The sequence below is a fragment of the Scylla paramamosain genome, chromosome 35 (assembly GCF_035594125.1).
Source record: "Scylla paramamosain isolate STU-SP2022 chromosome 35, ASM3559412v1, whole genome shotgun sequence".
Lineage (NCBI taxonomy): Eukaryota > Metazoa > Arthropoda > Malacostraca > Decapoda > Portunidae > Scylla > Scylla paramamosain.
The window spans coordinates 14,087,478-14,106,719 of NC_087185.1; the positions used below are offsets into that span (position 1 = coordinate 14,087,478).

At 43.2% G+C, this 19,242-nt stretch overlaps 1 protein-coding gene across 1 annotated transcript; it reads right to left on the reverse strand.

The window, feature by feature from the left end:
- Positions 1-5,315: 5,315 nt before the first annotated feature.
- Positions 5,316-18,875, reverse strand: LOC135090449 (uncharacterized). Its single transcript, XM_063987191.1, has 2 exons — positions 18,516-18,875; positions 5,316-7,264 (listed from the first exon to the last, which is right to left on the reverse strand). Exon 2 carries the CDS (start codon positions 6,955-6,957, stop codon positions 6,292-6,294), a length of 666 nt encoding a protein of 221 aa, XP_063843261.1. The 5' UTR covers positions 6,958-7,264; positions 18,516-18,875; the 3' UTR covers positions 5,316-6,291.
- Between the last annotated feature and the right edge of the window lie 367 nt (positions 18,876-19,242).

The window sequence follows — 19,242 nt, forward strand, 5'->3', positions numbered from 1 at the left end:
TGAGGCGGAGAGAGGAATGGTAATTATATTTGATGGAAAGGGAAATGCATATGTACAGTGTGTGTGTGTGTGTGTGTGTGTGTGTGTGTGTGTGTGTGTGTGTGTGTGTGTGTGTGTGTGTGTGTGTGTGTGTGTGTGTGTGTGTGTGTGTGTGTGTGTGTGTGGAGATCCAATAATACTCACATATTCTCGCCCCATTCTTTTGATGTTAAGACGAAGGCACACACACACACACACACACACACACACACACACACACACACACACACACACACACACACACACACACACACACACACACACACACACACACACACACACACACACACACAGTCTTAATTCTCACTTTTTAGAGGTTATATATAAAAAAAACTACAGATATTAAAAAAAACGACATAGTGGGGTCTCATTTCATATTCCTCCTCCTCCTCCTCCTCCTCCTCCTCCTCCTCCTCCTCCTCCTCCTCCTCCTCCCACAAACCACTGAGTCACCACCACAAAAATAATTCCTTCCCCGCATTTTCTTATTTTTCTGGCAAATTAAGAATGGCCACAAAAGACCAAGAGGGGACATGCCTCGTTATTATCTGGTAGTTTGTTTTGATTACGAGAAGCAAAGAGGACAAGGAAGATTACGCGTCCCTTCAGCCAATCAGTGAAGTAAAGGTAGGTGTAGACATTTCACTCTGTTGTCCATCTCCCTAACGCAAGATATAGCCAGTACTCTCTCTCTCTCTCTCTCTCTCTCTCTCTCTCTCTCTCTCTCTCTCTCTCTCTCTCTCTCTCTCTCTCTCTCTCTCTCTCTCTGACAAGAGGGGAGTACCACGAACACTTCAGAGCTACTCGTAAACTGGTCATTATTTTCGACTCTTGCTTACGTGAGTGGCAAAATGGCGAGCTTTCTCCCCCTCTTTGTGCCCTTAGCCAGCCTCCTTCATGCATAAATTAGCTTCTCAATGGGCGCTTGGAGAAGGTTGACTTGCATCACTTGTATCAGGCAATATGTATTGGTGCTTCTGTAAAAGGCCAATAAATTATCAAATAAATAAATAAATAAATAAAAAATCGAAATTCTTCACGTATAAAAAATTTCCACAGGTAGGCACTCCTTAAATTCTGGACAGCATTTCTGGCTTTATGCTTTCCGAGGGCCTTTCTTACTGTATTTTTGTAGCACTTGGCAAAAGAAAAAAAAAACCCTCTTACATAAACAAATAAGCTTAAGTATACAGCGCAACACAAAATAGGAACGAGTAACGATGTCCACAAGAGAGAGAAAGACTACTATGGCAAAAACAATACAGTCTGTAACCCGTAACAGACCTTGTATATAAATAAAGGCGAAACAATTCCAAGACACAATAAGAACTAAAACTTAATATCAGATGTTCACAGGAGAGACCAAGACTAATGGGGCTGATGGAATAGAACTGACTAGCATAATGGGAGCCGTAACAGCCTTGAATGGGGGGCTTACATGCAGATAAAGGCTGAGGAATGGAAGTAAACGCGTGTATGGGAAGGACTGGTATTGGAAATTGATTGAGTTATGGCGCCACAACATGTTATATGGCGCCGTATGGGAGGGAGAGGGATTAAAGGATCCATTCTCGTATGTTATGGGCGGGAGTTTCAAAGAGAGGAAATATGGCAATAAGGACTTGAACGCTGGTAAAAGTGGCAAGACGTATTAATAGTAATAATAGTACAGTAATAGCAGAAGTAATATTTTAAGGTTGATACATATGAAATACGGAAGAAGTCTGAAAAGGTACTCTGCAAGAAAAAGCGAAGGTCTTAGCAAACAAAGGACATTGACAGTAATACTAGTGATAGATTAAGTGTAAAAACAGCGATGAAATTAATTAGATGTAAAATACGAAATAATTCTGAAAAAAAAAAAACTGCAAGTAATGAAAGGCGAAACAAAGGACATTGGCAATAATAATATTAATACATTAAGTGTAAAAATAGCGATGGAATTAGTAACTTTAATATGTATATAAAATACGAAAGAATTCTGAAAAAAAAAAAGAAGATATGAAGTCTTACCAAATAAATGACACCGTCAATAATAATACGTAGAAATGTTTAAAAATATCAATACTATAAGTTTGACATAAAAAAATACACAGAAATAAAAAAAAATAAATAAATAAATAACATTCGAAATAAGAATAAAGCATGTCTTACCAAAGACAGATGTGACAAAACTTTGACTTTTAATAACATAAAAATAAGAATACTTTCTTTTAGTGAACGGATTCAAAACGAGTGAGAATTTAAGAAGGAATAAAGGAAAGAAGCACAGCGCCTTCAAGAGAGACTTTACCAAGAAAATATCAATCTTGGAAACGCGGCAAAGAAGAAGAAGAAGAAGAAGAAGAAGAAGAAGAAGAAGAAGAAGAAGAAGAAGAAGAAGAAGAAGAAGAAGAAGAAGAAGAAGAAGAAGAAGAAGAAGAAGAAGAAGAAGAAGAAGAAGAAGAAGAAGAAGAAGAAGAAGAAGAAGAAGAAGAAGAAGAAGAAGAAGAAGAAGAAGAAGAAGAAGAAGAAGAAGAAGAAGAAGAAGAAGAAGAAGAAGAAGAAGAAGAAGAAGAAGAAGAAGAAGAAGAAGAAGAAGAAGAAGAAGAAGAAGAAGAAGAAGAAGAAGAAGAAGAAGAAGAAGAAGAAGAAGAAGAAGAAGAAGAAGAAGAAGAAGAAGAAGAAGAAGAAGAAGAAGAAGAAGAAGAAGAAGAAGAAGAAGAAGAAGAAGAAGAAGAAGAAGAAGAAGAAGAAGAAGAAGAAGAAGAAGAAGAAGAAGAAGAAGAAGAAGAAGAAGAAGAAGAAGAAGAAGAAGAAGAAGAAGAAGAAGAAGAAGAAGAAGAAGAAGAAGAAGAAGAAGAAGAAGAAGAAGAAGAAGAAGATAAGGACGGCGAGGATAATAAGAATGAATAAAAGGGGGAGGACGACGAGGAGGAGGAGGAGGCGGCCAGGGACAAGGAGCAAGACGAGAAGAGAAAGGAAGAGAAAGAGAAGAAGGAGAGGAAAATGGACTCTCTCAAACCACTTTGCCAGCGATTAACACTCAGAAGATTAAGGGAAGCGACTAAACCGGGAGACAGAGATAAGTGAAGAGAGTTTTTGTGCCACACTGAAGAGGATGAAGACGCGGAAAACAAGTGAGAGAGAGAGAGAGAGAGAGAGAGAGAGAGAGAGAGAGAGAGAGAGAGAGAGAGAGAGAGAGAGAGAGAGAGAGAGAGAGAGAGAGAGAGAGAGAGAGAGAGAGAGAGAGAGAGAGAGAGAGAGAGAGAGAGAGAGAGAGACTTTCTTTCATGTCCATTTGCCGTAACGAAAGAACAACAACAGCAACAACAACAACAATAACAAGGTGTTGATGATAATGGTGATAATGATGATAATGAGCTAGAGATAAGGTGATGGTGGTAGTAGTAGTAGTAGTAGTAGTAGTAGTAGTAGTAGTAGTAGTAGTAGTAGTAGTAGTAGTAGTAGTAGTAGTAGATGAAAGAAATCTTACAAGCAGAAGAAACACGCAAACAAAAAAAAATAATGATACAAAACACACACACACACACACACACACACACACACACACACACACACACACACACACACACACACACACACACACTAACATGCGACGGAATTTCAAGAACCTTAAAAAAATCAACAGAATAAAAAAAATAAAATAAGAAAGGAAACCTGACACACACAAAATATACACACAAATGAGAGAGAGAGAGAGAGAGAGAGAGAGAGAGAGAGAGAGAGAGAGAGAGAGAGAGAGAGAGAGAGAGAGAGAGAGAGAGAGAGAGAGAGAAATTTCGGTAAAGCCAGGTACAAAAGGCACAACAACACGCAAATAAAGCAGCAAATAAGAACCAAAGAGGGAAAAAAAAAAGACTCAGGCAGGGAAAAGAGGAAAAAAAGTATGAAAACACAAGCAAATGGAAAGCTGTCAGACTGTATGTTAGAGAGAGAGAGAGAGAGAGAGAGAGAGAGAGAGAGAGAGAGAGAGAGAGAGAGAGAGAGAGAAAGAGAGAGTTTTCTTCCCTGTTTGGGTCATTTTGCCTGATGGCGAACTAATGGCGTGGAAGAGTAATTGTGGGTCTCTCTCTCTCTCTCTCTCTCTCTCTCTCTCTCTCTCTCTCTCTCTCTCTCTCTCTCTCTCTCTCTCTCTCTCTCTCTCGAATTACCAGGACTGTGGGAGACAAATCCACCAATCAGAGGCAGTCTCGTCTCAGCCACGCCCACTCTCTTAAATTCTCTCAATTATCCGGCATTTGAATATCCGGACGCTCGCTTATCCGGACTCCCTTCCAACTGTCCGGAAAATGACGTGTGAGTGAATGGCTTTCACGCGTCTCCGTAAATCCGAGCAGCGTCATTACTTTCATTATTACGTACTTTTCATTTTCTTTCTTTTTCGATCCATTTATCACAATCCGGTTATTGCGATGGTACGGTTGAGAAGGTTTACGTATACGTGCACAGTGAGGGACTTTTAAAACGGTTTCGTAAATGGTTTTCGAATGTATTAATGATGGCTATTTAATCTCTCTCTCTCTGTGTGTGTGTGTGTGTGTGTGTGTGTGTGTGTGTGTGTGTGTGTGTGTGTGTGTGTGTGTGTGTGTGTGTGTGTGTGTGTGTGTGTGTGTGAAAGAGAAAGGAGAGGAAAGAGAAAGGGAAGGTCAAAACTGGGGAATAAAAGGGGGGGAGGAGGAGGAGGAGGAGGAGGAGGAGGAGGAGGAGGAGGAGGAGGAGGAGGAGGAGGAGGAGGAGGAGGAGGAGAATGTGAGAGAGATAATAGAAACAAAACGTGAAGGAATTTATATAAAGAACTTAAATCATAAACCAATAGGAAGATAAAAAAAAAAGAACAAAACACACAAAAAGTTAAAATTAACAAAACAAAATTCATAGGAGAGAGAGAGAGAGAGAGAGAGAGAGAGAGAGAGAGAGAGGTTGGGGTTCATACGGTGCGAGGGCATTGAAGGTGTCTGCACGAAGCTTCATTCATACGCGGTGAACACGCTTCGATGCTTTGATGCCACCATTAGCTTTTACCGGAGCACGGGAGGGAGCAGTATTAAGCGACGTGTTGGGAAGTATTAACCTTAATCTCCGTGTGACATTAGAACATTACCAGAGCGCTGAGGTTAATGCAGTGACTGAATCTACGTAATGAACACATGGACAGATAGATGATGTTTCGAAAAGTTGAGCTTCATGTAGAGCGACTGGCTTCGTTACGCTATATCTAACGCCATTTGTGACTTAGCCTTACCTAAAGCACCGTGAAAGGTAGTATGTTATGTGTTTGTATGTATATATGTATGTATGTATGTATGTAAGTAAAGTTATAAAGTGGTATTAGATTCAGTTTACAAATCCTCCCTAGATCATCAAAAAATAATTACGTTTCTCTAGGTAATCCAAAAAATGACCAATATATCACTTCACCGTCCTTACAAACATTACAAAGACGTGGACGAGAAATGAAATGCAGAATTATCTACAGTACAAAATTTATCCCTGGTTTTCCTTGAGTTTGATGAGAGAAAACCACCTTTAAGGGACTAGAGAAGAAACAAGCCGCCTACAGCTCACACTCAGCGCACACGTCCTTCGTCCACTCAGAGGCAGACTCGATATACTTCAGGCAACTAAGAACTAGAGTTGATCTCCCACAGGGCCTCCAACAGTTTCTCCTCGGTCTTCTACATGTGATGTCCCCGATACTTTCCTAGGGCCATTAACACCATCTCCTCTCCTTCCTTCTCCTCATGGTCTTCATCTCTTCTTCCCTCCTCCTTCCCCAATTTCTTCGCTCCTCTATTGCCTCCTCCTCCTCCTCCTCTCCATCACCGCCTCACACCGCCGACTCCGCAGACCCACAGTATCAAACTTTCCTTCTACTTCCGACACAAAGTTTTCCCCGCTGCCCGCAATCTGATCAAAATGGTGAGGCAGACAGGGTTCAGGTATTTCCAGACCCCGCTGCCATCACTCTGCCACCCTGCCGCCACCGCCACACTTTCATTCCCCCAGTCAGCACCGCCACGTCGGAGATCCAGTGAGGCCTTGCTATCATTCAGCCAGTCAGCACGCGCCTCTCAATCAGTCACTCAACACCATGCAACCTTCTACCTAGCCAGTCACTCCATTCATGACAGGTCAGTCAGCACCACCTCCACTCGGCCAATAAGCCAGTCAGGCAGTTAGGCAGTCAGGCAGCCTCAGGGGAGTAATTGAGACTCGTGTGTACTGAACGAGGTGGCCGCTGGGGATGAGTTAGTTCAGTGGCTGCTCTGCCTCACTGCCTCGATAAACAAGCGGCTCTACTGAGCCGAGACGAGCTATTAATACAGTATTGAAGCTTTGGTGGGCACGGTACGAACCCAGCCTCTGCTGATCACTCTGACTACAGGGGCAGGGCAGGGGAGAGCAGGGGAGGACAGAGGTGGTGAGGGCAGGGGGGTTGTGGGAGGTGGTGCGTAACAACAAGAGGAAAAAGGAAGCGTTAAGTCTTACCTGAGCCGCTGCTCGAGGCTCTACTTCGATGATCTCCTCAGAGGAGCTGCTGCTGGGCTTGCGGCTGTGCGACGCCCGGGGCTGGGAGACGGGCGTGTGGCGGCGAGAGGACGGCTCCCGGTCTGGCCCTGGCGTGAGGGAGCGCAGCGGGATGCTGTCACCGCGGCCCCCCAGCTTGTGGATGTCGTCCAGCAGACTGTTGATGTCCGTCAGGTCCTTGTCGGGGGGATCGGCCGCCAGCAGGGTGAGGGGCGTCGTCTCCTCGGGGTCCTCGCCCCCCAGCTGCTGCCCTCCCCCGCCGTCCCCCGCGCCGCCCCCCACGCCGCCGCCGTGCTCCCGGGGCGCCGCTGGCCCACCGTTGCAGCGGCCACTGTCCCCGATCTCACGCATCACGTCCCCGCCGGCACGCGGCGACCACCAGCACATGGGGGTCCTGCCCGCACACTCCGGCCCGGGGCGACCCTCCGGGGGCGGGGCCCCTTCTCCTGCAGGTGAGGGCGGCGGGCGGTGCTGCGGTCATCACAGGGCGCGCAGGTCAACCCTGCACACGCCTTCTACTCTCATCACCACGCACCACCACCACCACTCTCACTTACTCATCCCACAACCAGATCGCAACTTTCGCCGAGCTTGAGCTGCTGCATCAAACAGTTGCGTCTGTTTTTCCTCGAGTAAAGCACCGAGGCGGCGACAATCACAACGTGTCGCGACAATTAGGTTTTCATGAGTTCACCTGCAACCAAAACATCATTAATGGACGAGCCTTTGAAGGACGCACTGCGGCTGCCTCCCCTCAGGGTACACTGGCGTGGCGGCCTCCACACAGCGCCGCCCCGTGCACCGCGAGGCACGCCAGCCTATACCACGCCTCCCCACCTTGCCTCGCCACCGCCACGAGAGGGAATCACTTTGAAGTTTTGAGGAGAGTCATTTACCAAAGTTGTGGTTGTTTGGAACAAGTCTTGTGGGCCACACGAGCCGGTGGGTCAGATAACACAAGGAGCTGAGGCGGGACGCGGGCCGGGGAGGAAAGGGCGTGTCTCCAAACCTCGCTGTTTGAACAGTTTCGATAAAGTCACAGGGAAACACGTGGCGCCTTGGCGGTGTTGTGGTTGGGCGAGTCAACAAACGGCCTCAGCACAGACCCAAAATGTATAAACAACACTATGTATGTCCCTTTATACACTCCACACTCCACACATCCAATGTCACCAAACGTAAATATACAACACGGTGTTTTCTTATGTACATTCTCAGCATATCCTTAAGAAATCCACGCCGCCATAAGAATGCCCCACCACACTTCCACCTCTCTGATTCAGACTTCATTATTCACGTCTTCCCTACATTCCCCTCTCCCCTCCCCTTCCCCCCTCACCTCCTCCGCCTCGCACCTCCATCTCCCTTCACACATTCACGCAAAAACTTGAACATCAGACAGCACGCCTCTCTGCTTTGGCCGAAGTAACAGACAAGGCGACGGTAAAACATTAAATGACGACCAAGGCAGAGACGACGAGAGTGGCGAGGCAGAGGGAGAGGGAGAGGGAAAGATGGTGGACAGGAGGAAAGACAGGACACGAGGCAACGATGAGGGATTGGAAATGAAGGGTTGCGGGGAATAAGGAAAAGCGTAGGTAATAGTGACTTTTAAATATCAAAGATGAATGAGATGCAAGACAAGAGTAAAGTAAGAAGACGGTGCAAATGAGAGATGAGGTTAGGTTAGGTTAGGTTAGATTAGGAAATCGACAAAGAATTAAAGAAAAAGAAAGTTAGATCAGATTAGGTTAGGATATCGAGAGAAAAAAGTTAGATTAGATAAGATTAGTTTAGGTTAGGTTATCGAGAGAAAAAAATAGAGAGAGAGAAAAAGGAAATAAATAGTGGCTCAGAAGAAAACTATAAAACATGGATGAGAAAAGCAAGACAAGAGAAGAATAGAAAGATGATACAAAACCGAGGTTGAAACGATGAAAAAAAAATCAAATAAATATAGAGAAAGAAAACTGAAAACCATGAAAAATGGATGAAAATGCGAGAAAAGAGGAAGCACGTAGAAAAAGCGATACAATGCAAAGAGAAAAGGAAAACGGAAAAATAAAGGTACTGAGACGGGGAAGCAAATAATGACTAAGGGAAACATAAAGACTAACTTAGCGAAGACATGAAGACTAAAAATTAGCGAAGACATTAATTAAACCAACACCACATTATAGGCAGCAATTCTGGAGATACCAAAGAGAAGCAGTTACCGACAAGTCTTTAAAGGTTAACTCTATCACAAGGCGACGGTGATACGTAGGTAGAGGGTTACGTAGCCCCACAAAAAAAAGGCGCAAGGAAGGTTTAAGGTGAGGGAGCGAGGCAGCAGCGCCACAGCTTAAAGCGGAAGGCATCACCTGAGCCACGAATTACTCCACGCCAGACCCGCAGGTGAAGGAGTGAGGGCGTGGCCGCGGGAGACAAGACACAGGGACGGGACAGGAGGGGCAGAAGGAGGAGGTTCAAGCACACTGGGACAGTAAAGATGGACACTAACTAGAGGCAAGAATGAAAGAAAGAATGGAGGATAAAGTTAAATAAGAAAGGAAAGAAGGAAAGAGTTTGAGGCATTAACACCAAGACAAAATTTAAAAAGACAAGACAAGACAGGACAAAAGGAGATTCAAGCACACTTTAAAGATGGCTACTAACTAGAGGGAAGAATGAAGGAAAAGACAGGATGTAGAAAGAAGGGAAAGAATTTGAAACATTGGCAGTAATGGACAAAATGGAACAGGACAAGACAGGACAGGACAGGAGGCTCCAGCAGACTACGACAGTAAGGATGAGCAATAACTAAAGGCAAGAATGAAGAAATATGAGTGAGCGAGAGAGATAAAAGGGTGGAAAGTATAGTGAAATTAGAAAGAGTTGGAATGACTAGAAAAATGGATACTAACAAAGACAAAACGGGAAAGCAACGAATAAAGGAGGCAATATAAGTAATAGAGATGTAGGAGCAAGACAGAGGAATGAAAATTAGACAAAAATATAGGTAAAAAAAATAATGAAAGCGCACATAATATAAGGCAAGAAAACAAATAGAAACTAACATAGGCAAAGACAAAAGGAAAATATGAGATGAACAAGGAAAGATGAAAGGATGGAGAGTAAAATGAAACAGCAAAAGATGAAGAAAAAGGAATTAAGGAACACCAGAAGAATCTTGGAATGGAGGACGAAAACTAACAAAGGTGGAAGGAAAGAGAGATGTACGGAAGAACAGAAAAAAAAAAGAGGAGGAATATAAAAGAATAGAAAGAGGAGTAATATAGGAAAGAAGAGGACAGCGAGAGAGAAGAGGATTAAACCACACAAGAAGAAATGTTAGAAGGGAGAAAGAGAGAAGAATGAAAGGATTAATAGAGGTGGGAGGAGAAGATAAAGGAAGAGTCAAAAGGATGGAGGAAAAGGGAAAAGAAGGAAGACAGTGAGTGAAGTGCGCGATAAGGAAGAGGAGGATTCTGTGAAGGATAATGAATGGAAATGATAGTGACGCTGAAGGTGAGATGAGGATAACTTTACCTGGAGAGGAAAAATAAAAAGACATGAAAGAGAAAAAGAAGGTTAGAATCAGAAAATAAAAGGGAAGAGGAGGAGGAGGAGAACAGGAAGGAGAACAGGAAAGAGTGTAGAAGGTAAAAGATAGAGAACGTAAAGGAAATAATAGAAAAATAACAGAGTACTTAAATCATATAAAATGGAACAAAAAAAAAGAAAAAAACGAACATAAAAACCAACAGTAAAAATAAAAAAAAACGATAAAACAAATTCATACGAAAAAACCAGAGAGAGAGAGAGAGAGAGAGAGAGAGAGAGAGAGAGAGAGAGAGAGAGAGAGAGAGAGAGAGAGAGAGAGAAAGCAGGACAGGACGTGCCCTAAGAGTGTGAAAGACTAGAGAGTGCCAGGGAAGAGGCGTGACCAGGGAGAGAGGGAGAAGGGGGGGAGAGAGAGAGAGAGAGAGAGAGAGAGAAAGAGGGAAGCGGACACAGTGAGCTGGAACCAGGGAAATGAAGGTTGGCAGAAGGGTGATGGGAGGAAAGGAAAGGGAAGGGGAGAAGAGGGGAGAGTGGGAGGGAGAGTAAGATGGTGAATGAAGTGATAAATGGAAGAGGGGAGAAGAGAAGAGAGAGAGAGAGCGTGAGGTGCAGGTCTCTCTCTCTCTCTCTCTCTCTCTCTCTCTCTCTCTCTCTCACTGAGGAATTTGGCATCTAGCTAACTCACTTGCCAACGCCAGTAAGCACTTGACAACCCTACGATAGTAATAATAATTCTGACGGTAGAAGTAGGAATAATAATAATAATAATAATAATAATAATAATAATAATAATAATAATAATAATAATAATAATAATAATAATAATAATAATAACAATAATAATAATAATTACAATAATAATAATAATAATAAACACCGTATCACCATTAACTTTACAAACAAAAAATAAAAAATAAATAAAGAAAAAAACATAATCCATCTTGCTGAAAATGAGGAGAAAATTTTTGAGAATATAAAGAGAAAAGATATCAAGAAAAGAGAAGGGCCAAAAGAGAGAGAGAGAGAGAGAGAGAGAGAGAGAGAGAGAGAGAGAGAGAGAGAGAGAGAGAGAGAGAGAGAGAGAGAGAGAGAGAGAGCAATCCACCAAACATTCACGGCTTAAAACTAATTAGAAGCTTTTGTTTTCTTGCATTAAAAAGTGAAAAGTGAAAAGAAGCAAGTAGAGGTGTGTGTACTCAGGCTTTTACACACACACACACACACACACACACACACACACACACACACACACACACACACACACACACACACACACACACACTAAGAGTCACACATACAGTTTGGCAGAGAGAGAGAGAGAGAGAGAGAGAGAGAGAGAGAGAGAGAGAGAGAGAGAGAGAGAGAGAGAGAGAGAGAGAGAGAGAGAGAGAGAGAGAGAGAGAGAGAGAGAGAGAGACCCCTCACCGCTGCCCGTCACTCCCTGAGGAGGTTTCATAAAGGCAGCGACATTCCACACGTTTACTGCTTTCCTCCTCCTCCTCCTCCTCCTTCTTCTCCTCCTCCTCCTCTTCCTCCTATCCACATTTGCTTCACCTTCTACTATTACGTGACTATCTTCCTCCTTCTGTTCCTCCTCTATTTCTACTTCCATCTACGTTTCGCCTTCTCCTCCTCCTCCTCCTCTTCTTCCTCTTGCTCCACATTCTCCTGTTTTTACTATTTTTCTCAATCTTTCCTTTTTTTATTTCGCCTCCATCGTACTTTTTTTTATGCTATTCCTTCCTCCTCCTCGTCCTCCTCCTCCTCCTACTATTACTACTATTACTGTCACTACAACTACTATACAACTACTACCTCTAATAATTCTACTATTCTTCATCCTATCCAATCTTATACCCTTTCTCTTTCTATATTTTTTTCTTCCCTACTCTTCTTTCTATATACTACTACTACTACTACTACTACTACTACCGTTACCCCTCTATCTTCGCCTTGCTCCTCCTCCTCCTCCTCCTCCTCCTCCCCCTCCTCCTCTATAAAGGCCCTCATACCAGTGAGGCATATGATCCTGACACTCTGCCAAAGGTATACACGTTCTTTCAATGCCCTGATACTTATTCTCTCTCTCTCTCTCTCTCTCTCTCTCTCTCTCTCTCTCTCTCTCTCTCTCTCTCTCTCTCTCTCTCTCTCTCTCGTCCACGTGTTCGACGGGAAATTCTTGAGGCAATAATAGATTCGATACTTGAGATGTACACAAGGGAGAGAGGGAGAGGGAGAAGGAGAGGGAGAGAGTGAGAGAGGGAGAGGGAGTAGTTGATGTGAGAGTAGTGCTTTGACGAGAGTAGGTTAGTAGAATAGAGAGAGAGAGAGAGAGAGAGAGAGAGAGAGAGAGAGAGAGAGAGAGAGAGAGAGAGAGAGAGAGAGAGAGAGAGAGAGAGAGAGAGAGAGAGAGAGAGAGAGAGAGAGAGAGAGAGAGATTGTAATGGTCAAAGTTGCCTCGTTACTTCACTCCCACTTGGCATCTGTTGCTGGGATGACACAGCGTAATACTCCTGCTGACCTTATAACACACACACACACACACACACACACACACACACACACACACACACACACACACACACACACACACACACACACACACACACACAGACCCTTACTCTTCATTTCCGTCTCACGTAAATGTCTAATGATGAATAGTTTGGTGGAAGTTACTACTACTACTACTACTACTACTACTACTACTACTACTACTACTACTACTAGTATAGGCAATATGGACAAAAAATGAATAATAGTCAATAAAAAAAGAATATGTATGGGAGAAAGTAGGGAAGATAAATGAGAAAGCAATATTACTACTACTACTACTACTACTACTACTACTACTACTACTACTACTACTACTACTACTACTGTTAATAGGTAGTACAGACATCAAGAAGAACAAAATCAATAAAGAAGAGCTGAAGTAAGGAAGAAAGGTTGTAAGAGAAAGGTAAATGGAGCAAAAAAGAATTCTACTACTACTACTACTACTACTACTACTACTGATGATAATGATGGTGGTAATAATAATAATAATAAAATAATAATAATAATAATAATAATAATAATAATAATAATAATAATAATAATAATAAGAATAAGAATAAGAATAAGAATAAGAATAATAATAATAAAATAATGAAAAGAACAATAAGCAAAAAAAGGGAAGGAAATAAGGAAGAAGCAACAAGGAAAGAAGCAGTGAGAAAGAAAAGCCAGCTTCTACTATTATTACTACTACTACTACTACTACTACTACTACTACTACTACTAAGCACGAAAGAACAGAAGTAAGAAAAAAGAGAAATAAGGTAACAGGGGACACGAGAGGAGAGAAAGACAAAGAGAGAGAGAGAGAAAGATAAGGAAAGAAAAAGACAGACCCGCAGGACCTAAGCCACAGTGACATCAAATTAAAACGAAACTAAAAATAAGACACACAAACACACGCGGTTGAATAAACGGGGACAAACAGACAGCGCGCTCGCCTACAAAACGACCTCATAGTGTGCCAATGGACGACAAGAACCCACGACAACACGGAATGTGGTACTGTACACTGTGTCAGGTAAGGAGACAAAAAAAATAGATAAATAAATAAACAAAACAATTAAGACTACTAGATTCCTCTGACACAACAACACACAACACGGAGGAGGAGAAGGAGGAGGAGGAATGGGGGAGGGGGATCGTTGGCGCCACGGAGGATGTATGAGAGGTGCTTCTTCCTCACGCTTCACAGTTACAAGGTGGTGACAAGAAGTAATTATAAAAGTCTTCTGTAGTCTCTTCTCTCTTCTGGTTTACGGTAAAATTGCAGTCACCCGTGAACTGAGACAACAAAACACCAGTGAGGGAAAAAGAAATTATTTAACCGTGTAAAGAATAATTGTCTGTGCTGCTACTGCTGCTACTACTACTACTACTACTAATACTAATACTACTACCGCTACTACTACTACTTTTACTGCTCCCCATCACCATAAAGTATAAAAAAAGGTAACAAAACGCACGCAAGACGAACGTAAAAACCTCCATATACTGTATATAAAAAGACGGTACATAGCAATTCCCTCACCACCACCACTACTACCACCACCACCACCACCACCACCACAATCAGATCCCAGCGCCGTATCAATATTGCTCCTCGGCTCCTGACCGTCGGTGGCTCGCGGAATGAGCCACAACCGAGCCAGAAAGCCATCCCCGCCCCCTCAAGGCCAGAAAGTTTGATTAAAATGCAATAGTTTCTCGCTTAACACTCGGTAAGTTTGTGTGGTTCGGGCGAGGCGAGAAATACTGTGTGTGTGAAAGATTTTGCGGCGATAGATTCTCTCTCTCTCTCTCTCTCTCTCTCTCTCTCTCTCTCTCTCTCTCTCTCTCTCTCTCTCTGTAGCCATGTCCCGCCAAGCTAAGAGCAAATAAACAAACTCACACGATTGCCCTTAAAAGCAAAGCAATCAACAATACAAACAAACAAGACGAAACAAGTTTGAGAACTGAAAATAAAAAAAATCAAATAAATACAAGCTAAGAATAAATCACCTTCAGCTTTCATATTCCCAGAGAGAGTACATAATTTTGTCACCAATAAATAATATATCTTCAATAATACGTATTTTTTTCACTCCTTCTATTTACCTTTCATCTGGCAAGAACGTGAGCGCCACACCTGAGTCACCTGTGCCACCTGTACAATTAACGTGCCTGCAGACTGAGTACACCTGAGAGAGAGAGAGAGAGAGAGAGAGAGAGAGAGAGAGAGAGAGAGAGAGAGAGAGAGAGAGAGAGAGAGAGAGAGAGAGAGAGAGAGAGAGAGAGAGAGAGAGAGAGAGAGAGAGAGAGAGAGAGAGAGAGAGAGAGAGAGAGAGAGAGAGAGAGAGAGAGAGAGAGAGAGAGAGAGAGAGAGAGAGAGAGAGAGAGAGAGAGAGAGAGAGAGAGAGCGAGCGAGCGAGCGAGCGAGAGAGAGAGAGAGAGAGAGAGAGAGAGAGAGAGAGAGAGAGAGAGAGAGAGAGAGAGAGAGAGAGAGAGAGAGAGAGAGAGAGAGAGAGAAAGGATGAGGATGAATAAGAGGAGGAGGAAGAAGAGCTGTGGGTGTTGGGGGAGGCGAAACTGGAGGAGGAGGAGGAGGAGGAGGAGGAGGAGGAGGAAAACGGTGACTAAAAAAAAAAAAAACGAACACACAACAACACACGACTAAAATAACGAGTAAGAGAAGGACGAAGTGGAAGACGAAGAGACGAAGCAAGAGGAACAGTCGGAGGAGAAGGAGGAGGAGGGGGATTAGTGTCTGCGAGGTCGCGTTTACTTATTAATCAGCCAATCGATGCCTTGCTGCTCTCTTACACTGAACCTGAGCGGAAGGTAAGCACTCCCTTCCCAGATTCATTCCCTCCCCCAATACCTGCCCAAACACCACCACTTTCAAGGGCACGTACGCAGAAATGGAGCGACTGAGGTAGGTACACGCGCGCAAACACACACACACACATACACATCATACGTCTACTCCCTAGAAACGACACAACATTGGCTCTCTCTCTCTCTCTCTCTCTCTCTCTCTCTCTCTCTCTCTCTCTCTCTCTCTCTCTCTCTCTCTCTCTACATCCTAGCCATTTTTTCACTTATATTCATCACAATAAATCTTAACCCTCTTTTATTAACACTGTCCTTTGTTAACATTCAAAACAAAGTAAAGAATATATGTATTAACAAACTCGAAAAAGAAAAAGGAGAACACGAGATTAATTTTGCTTTACCCAGTCCACAGATTCATCACAGGATGTTGTTCTGCATTTTTTAACCCCCTTGATTAGATCCCATCATACGTAAAAAATGAATAAGTAAAACAAGCAGTACATGTGTTGAAAAAGTTTTGTGTGGTTATGAGAAGCATTGTCTAGGAGTGGAAGTTAACAGCTGCATGTATTCAGTAGCTGTCTAAAAGCATGTGGGTATGAGAAACATTGTCTGGGAGTGTGGGGTTTAACTCTTTTTAAATGTTAGACAGTTTTTCCTCATAATCTCCTTTAACTTTTTAGACACTTATTTTACTACTAGTCTCTCAAATAGTTCCGTATTCTAAAAAGCTCAAAATTAACCAAATATTCTCTCTTTTCTGTGCTCAAGCATTTTTTTTTCTTCTTTTTACAGTGCTCTGAATATTAACAGAAACAACCACAGGAGTAAAAGATCCATGTATTCAGCAGGTGAGGTGGAGTACTGCGGAATACACAGCTGAGTGTCTTCCCATCCTGCTGACTGACAACACAGCAACAGCAGCAGCCTCACTGATGAAAGCTAAGTGCCACTCTCAGTAATTTAGATCCAATGCAAAAATTTAGTGATTTTGTTACGTGGATTTGAGTTTCAGATGCAATTACAAGCACTACAGAATATTGTCCTTTAGAACCATTTTTTTTTCCCTCAGCGAAAATTTTTTTGTGCGTCAGAGCAATATCATTTTTTTTACTGTTGAGGAATTTTTCATAAATCGCAACAAATTGCGCATCACGACAAATACAATTACTCATTCTCTTATTTTTTTTCATGTCATCAAACTGAAAGTAAAAAAAAAATGTATATGATCTAAGTTTCTTCTTAAAGTTCAAAGATTTATTCCAAAAAAAAAACACACTACTTCAACTCTTCCCCTTGAGATTCAACCAGATACGTACAAAAAACTTTTACTGTATATGGTATGTCCCCCTGTGATATAAACAAATCCAAAAAATTCCCAGAAAAAAATCCAAACCCCATCCATTCACATCCAATCAATCAAACACAATAACTATAATAAATCACTTTTTCCCCATTCACTCAGTCATTATTCAGGTAAATCAACACTGCCTTTTTCACCGCAGCGGTCTGAATAATTATCCGGAAATCAACACTTCACTCCTTGTACTCGCGATAATAAGGTTTGCGTCCGTCAAGGTGAGGCTAAATTTGACAGGTAAGGCAGGAGGTGATGATTATGTGTGCGGTGGTGACGGCAGAGTGTCAGGGCGTGACGCGTGACGCACCACCATTGACTTGTGTATGTTCCACTCCTTGCTACCTTCCCTCGTGGCACCTGCTCCCTGCTTGCGTCACGACTCCACCTGTGTGTCTGTGTGTACGTGTGTCCGTGTGTCCGTGTGTCTGTGTGTCCGAGACTGAGTGGTGTAATGTGACAACGTGATGTTTTGTGTGGTTTTTTATTTTTTATTACCTGTTTTGTGTGACTTAGTTTTTTTTTCTTTTTTTAAGTACTGGTTACTCTCAGATTTTCGGTGTTTTAGGGGAATTCTGGATGTAAATGTTTTTTTGTGAATGCTTCCTTTCATATTATCAATTTGTGTTTTTTGTTTTCATGTTATTTACTCGTTTTTTTTTTTTTTTTTTTTCATGTAATCTATTTGTATTTTTGTTTTCATGTTTTTTATTAGTTTATTCTTCATGTGATCTACTTACATTTTTGTTTTCATGTTATCTGCTTGTATTTTTTTTTTCATGTTTTCTACTCACTAATTTCAGTTTTCAAAGTACTATCGATTTTTGGACTTTGTGTTTGCCAGATGTTTCTTTCCCTTTCTGTGGGTGAGAATATTAGTTTTGGTGTTGTTTGCATGTATTTAACTTTCAAAGAGCAATTTACTACTTCCGATACATACTTTTTCCCCCTCCATTAATTACATTCTTAAAAAGCACCTCTAGACCTCAGGTGGTATGGCGCACTTAGGCCTCGGAATCACACACACACACACACACACATCAGATCATTCCTTCCTCTACCTCACACTGTCTCACTTTCCACATGAGTAACACAACGAGGGGAAGACGGACGCATCTCACTTCAATGTAGCACCAGAGACGATGAGAGAGAGAGAGAGAGAGAGAGAGAGAGAGAGAGAGAGAGAGAGAGAGAGAGAGAGAGAGAGAGAGAGAGAGAGAGAGAGAGAGAGAGAGAGAGAGAGAGAGAGAGAGAGAGAGAGAGAGAGAGAGAGAGAGAGAGAGAGAGAGAGAGAGAGAGAGAGAGAGAGAGAGAGAGAGAGACCCTCAACCTCACAACCTGACGTTATTCAGGCACCTCCTCCACTCCTCCAGTTTTACGAGACAAAAGTTGAGGAGTACGCCACGCCGGACTGTTCCCGCAGCCATCCACTTGCACCAAACACACAAACTTTTCCTTAATTCTCAGCGGGGCGCGGGGACTTAGGCACGTGCAGCGCCCCACCACCTGGAGGCGTCCACTCCCACCAGATCACCATTTTGGGGCCACACCACTGTAGCCTAAAATGGACTGCGTCAAAAAATATATATACGCGATCACTCTGCGGACGGTCACAGGCGGGCGCTCCGAAGTGTTATGCGACGGCTGCAGGTGACGGGGAGAGGCACGTCACCTGGGCCAGCACGGCGGGTCACTAGGTCGTTACGGGAAGTCACAGGGGAGGTAGGGAGAGTGGTGAGCGAAGCAGCACTTGGCACCTCACACTACACACGCTGACTGTCTCACAACCTCCACCTCCACTGCCACGACAGCCACTCCGTTTAGTGCCTCCATCCCCTCCCCTACTCCCCCATCACCTCCCTTACCCTATTCCCCCCACTGTCTCCACCCCACCCTTCCCTACCTACCAGTGCCCCCACCTTACCTCCCTCACCCGCCTGTATCCCTCCCTGCCACGCCACGCACCCTCCCCATGCCCCCTACACATCCCTGCTTCTTTCTCAACCATGCCAACTTTCCCTCCCTACCTTCCTCCCTTCATTCTTTCTTTTCCCCCTCCTTCCTTCCTTCCTCTCCTTTCCTTCGATTTTCAGGTGAGGTGACTGGAGGTGAGGGTTTGTTTACTCTCTTGGTCTCCCTAACAGCAAGGTATTCGTGGCCGTGTATGAATACTCAGCGTGAAACAGACCACTTGTGATACACACTACGCTGCTATACACCCCTCTGATATCTGGCGGTTGACTGTAGCTATTATTATTACTATTTTTTTTTCGTTTTTTTATGACCATTAACATTATTATTATTCGACTCTGATCATGAGCCAAACTTCCACGTTTTTAATACTATTCTGATACTCCTCTTTCTTCTACTCCCCTCCGTCTACCCCCTTTCATTCTCTC

Coding starts and splice junctions, on each gene's coding strand:
- LOC135090449 (XM_063987191.1), bottom strand. CDS start 6,957: ATGTGCTGGTGGTCGCCGCGTGCCGGCGGGGACGTGATGCGTGAGATC.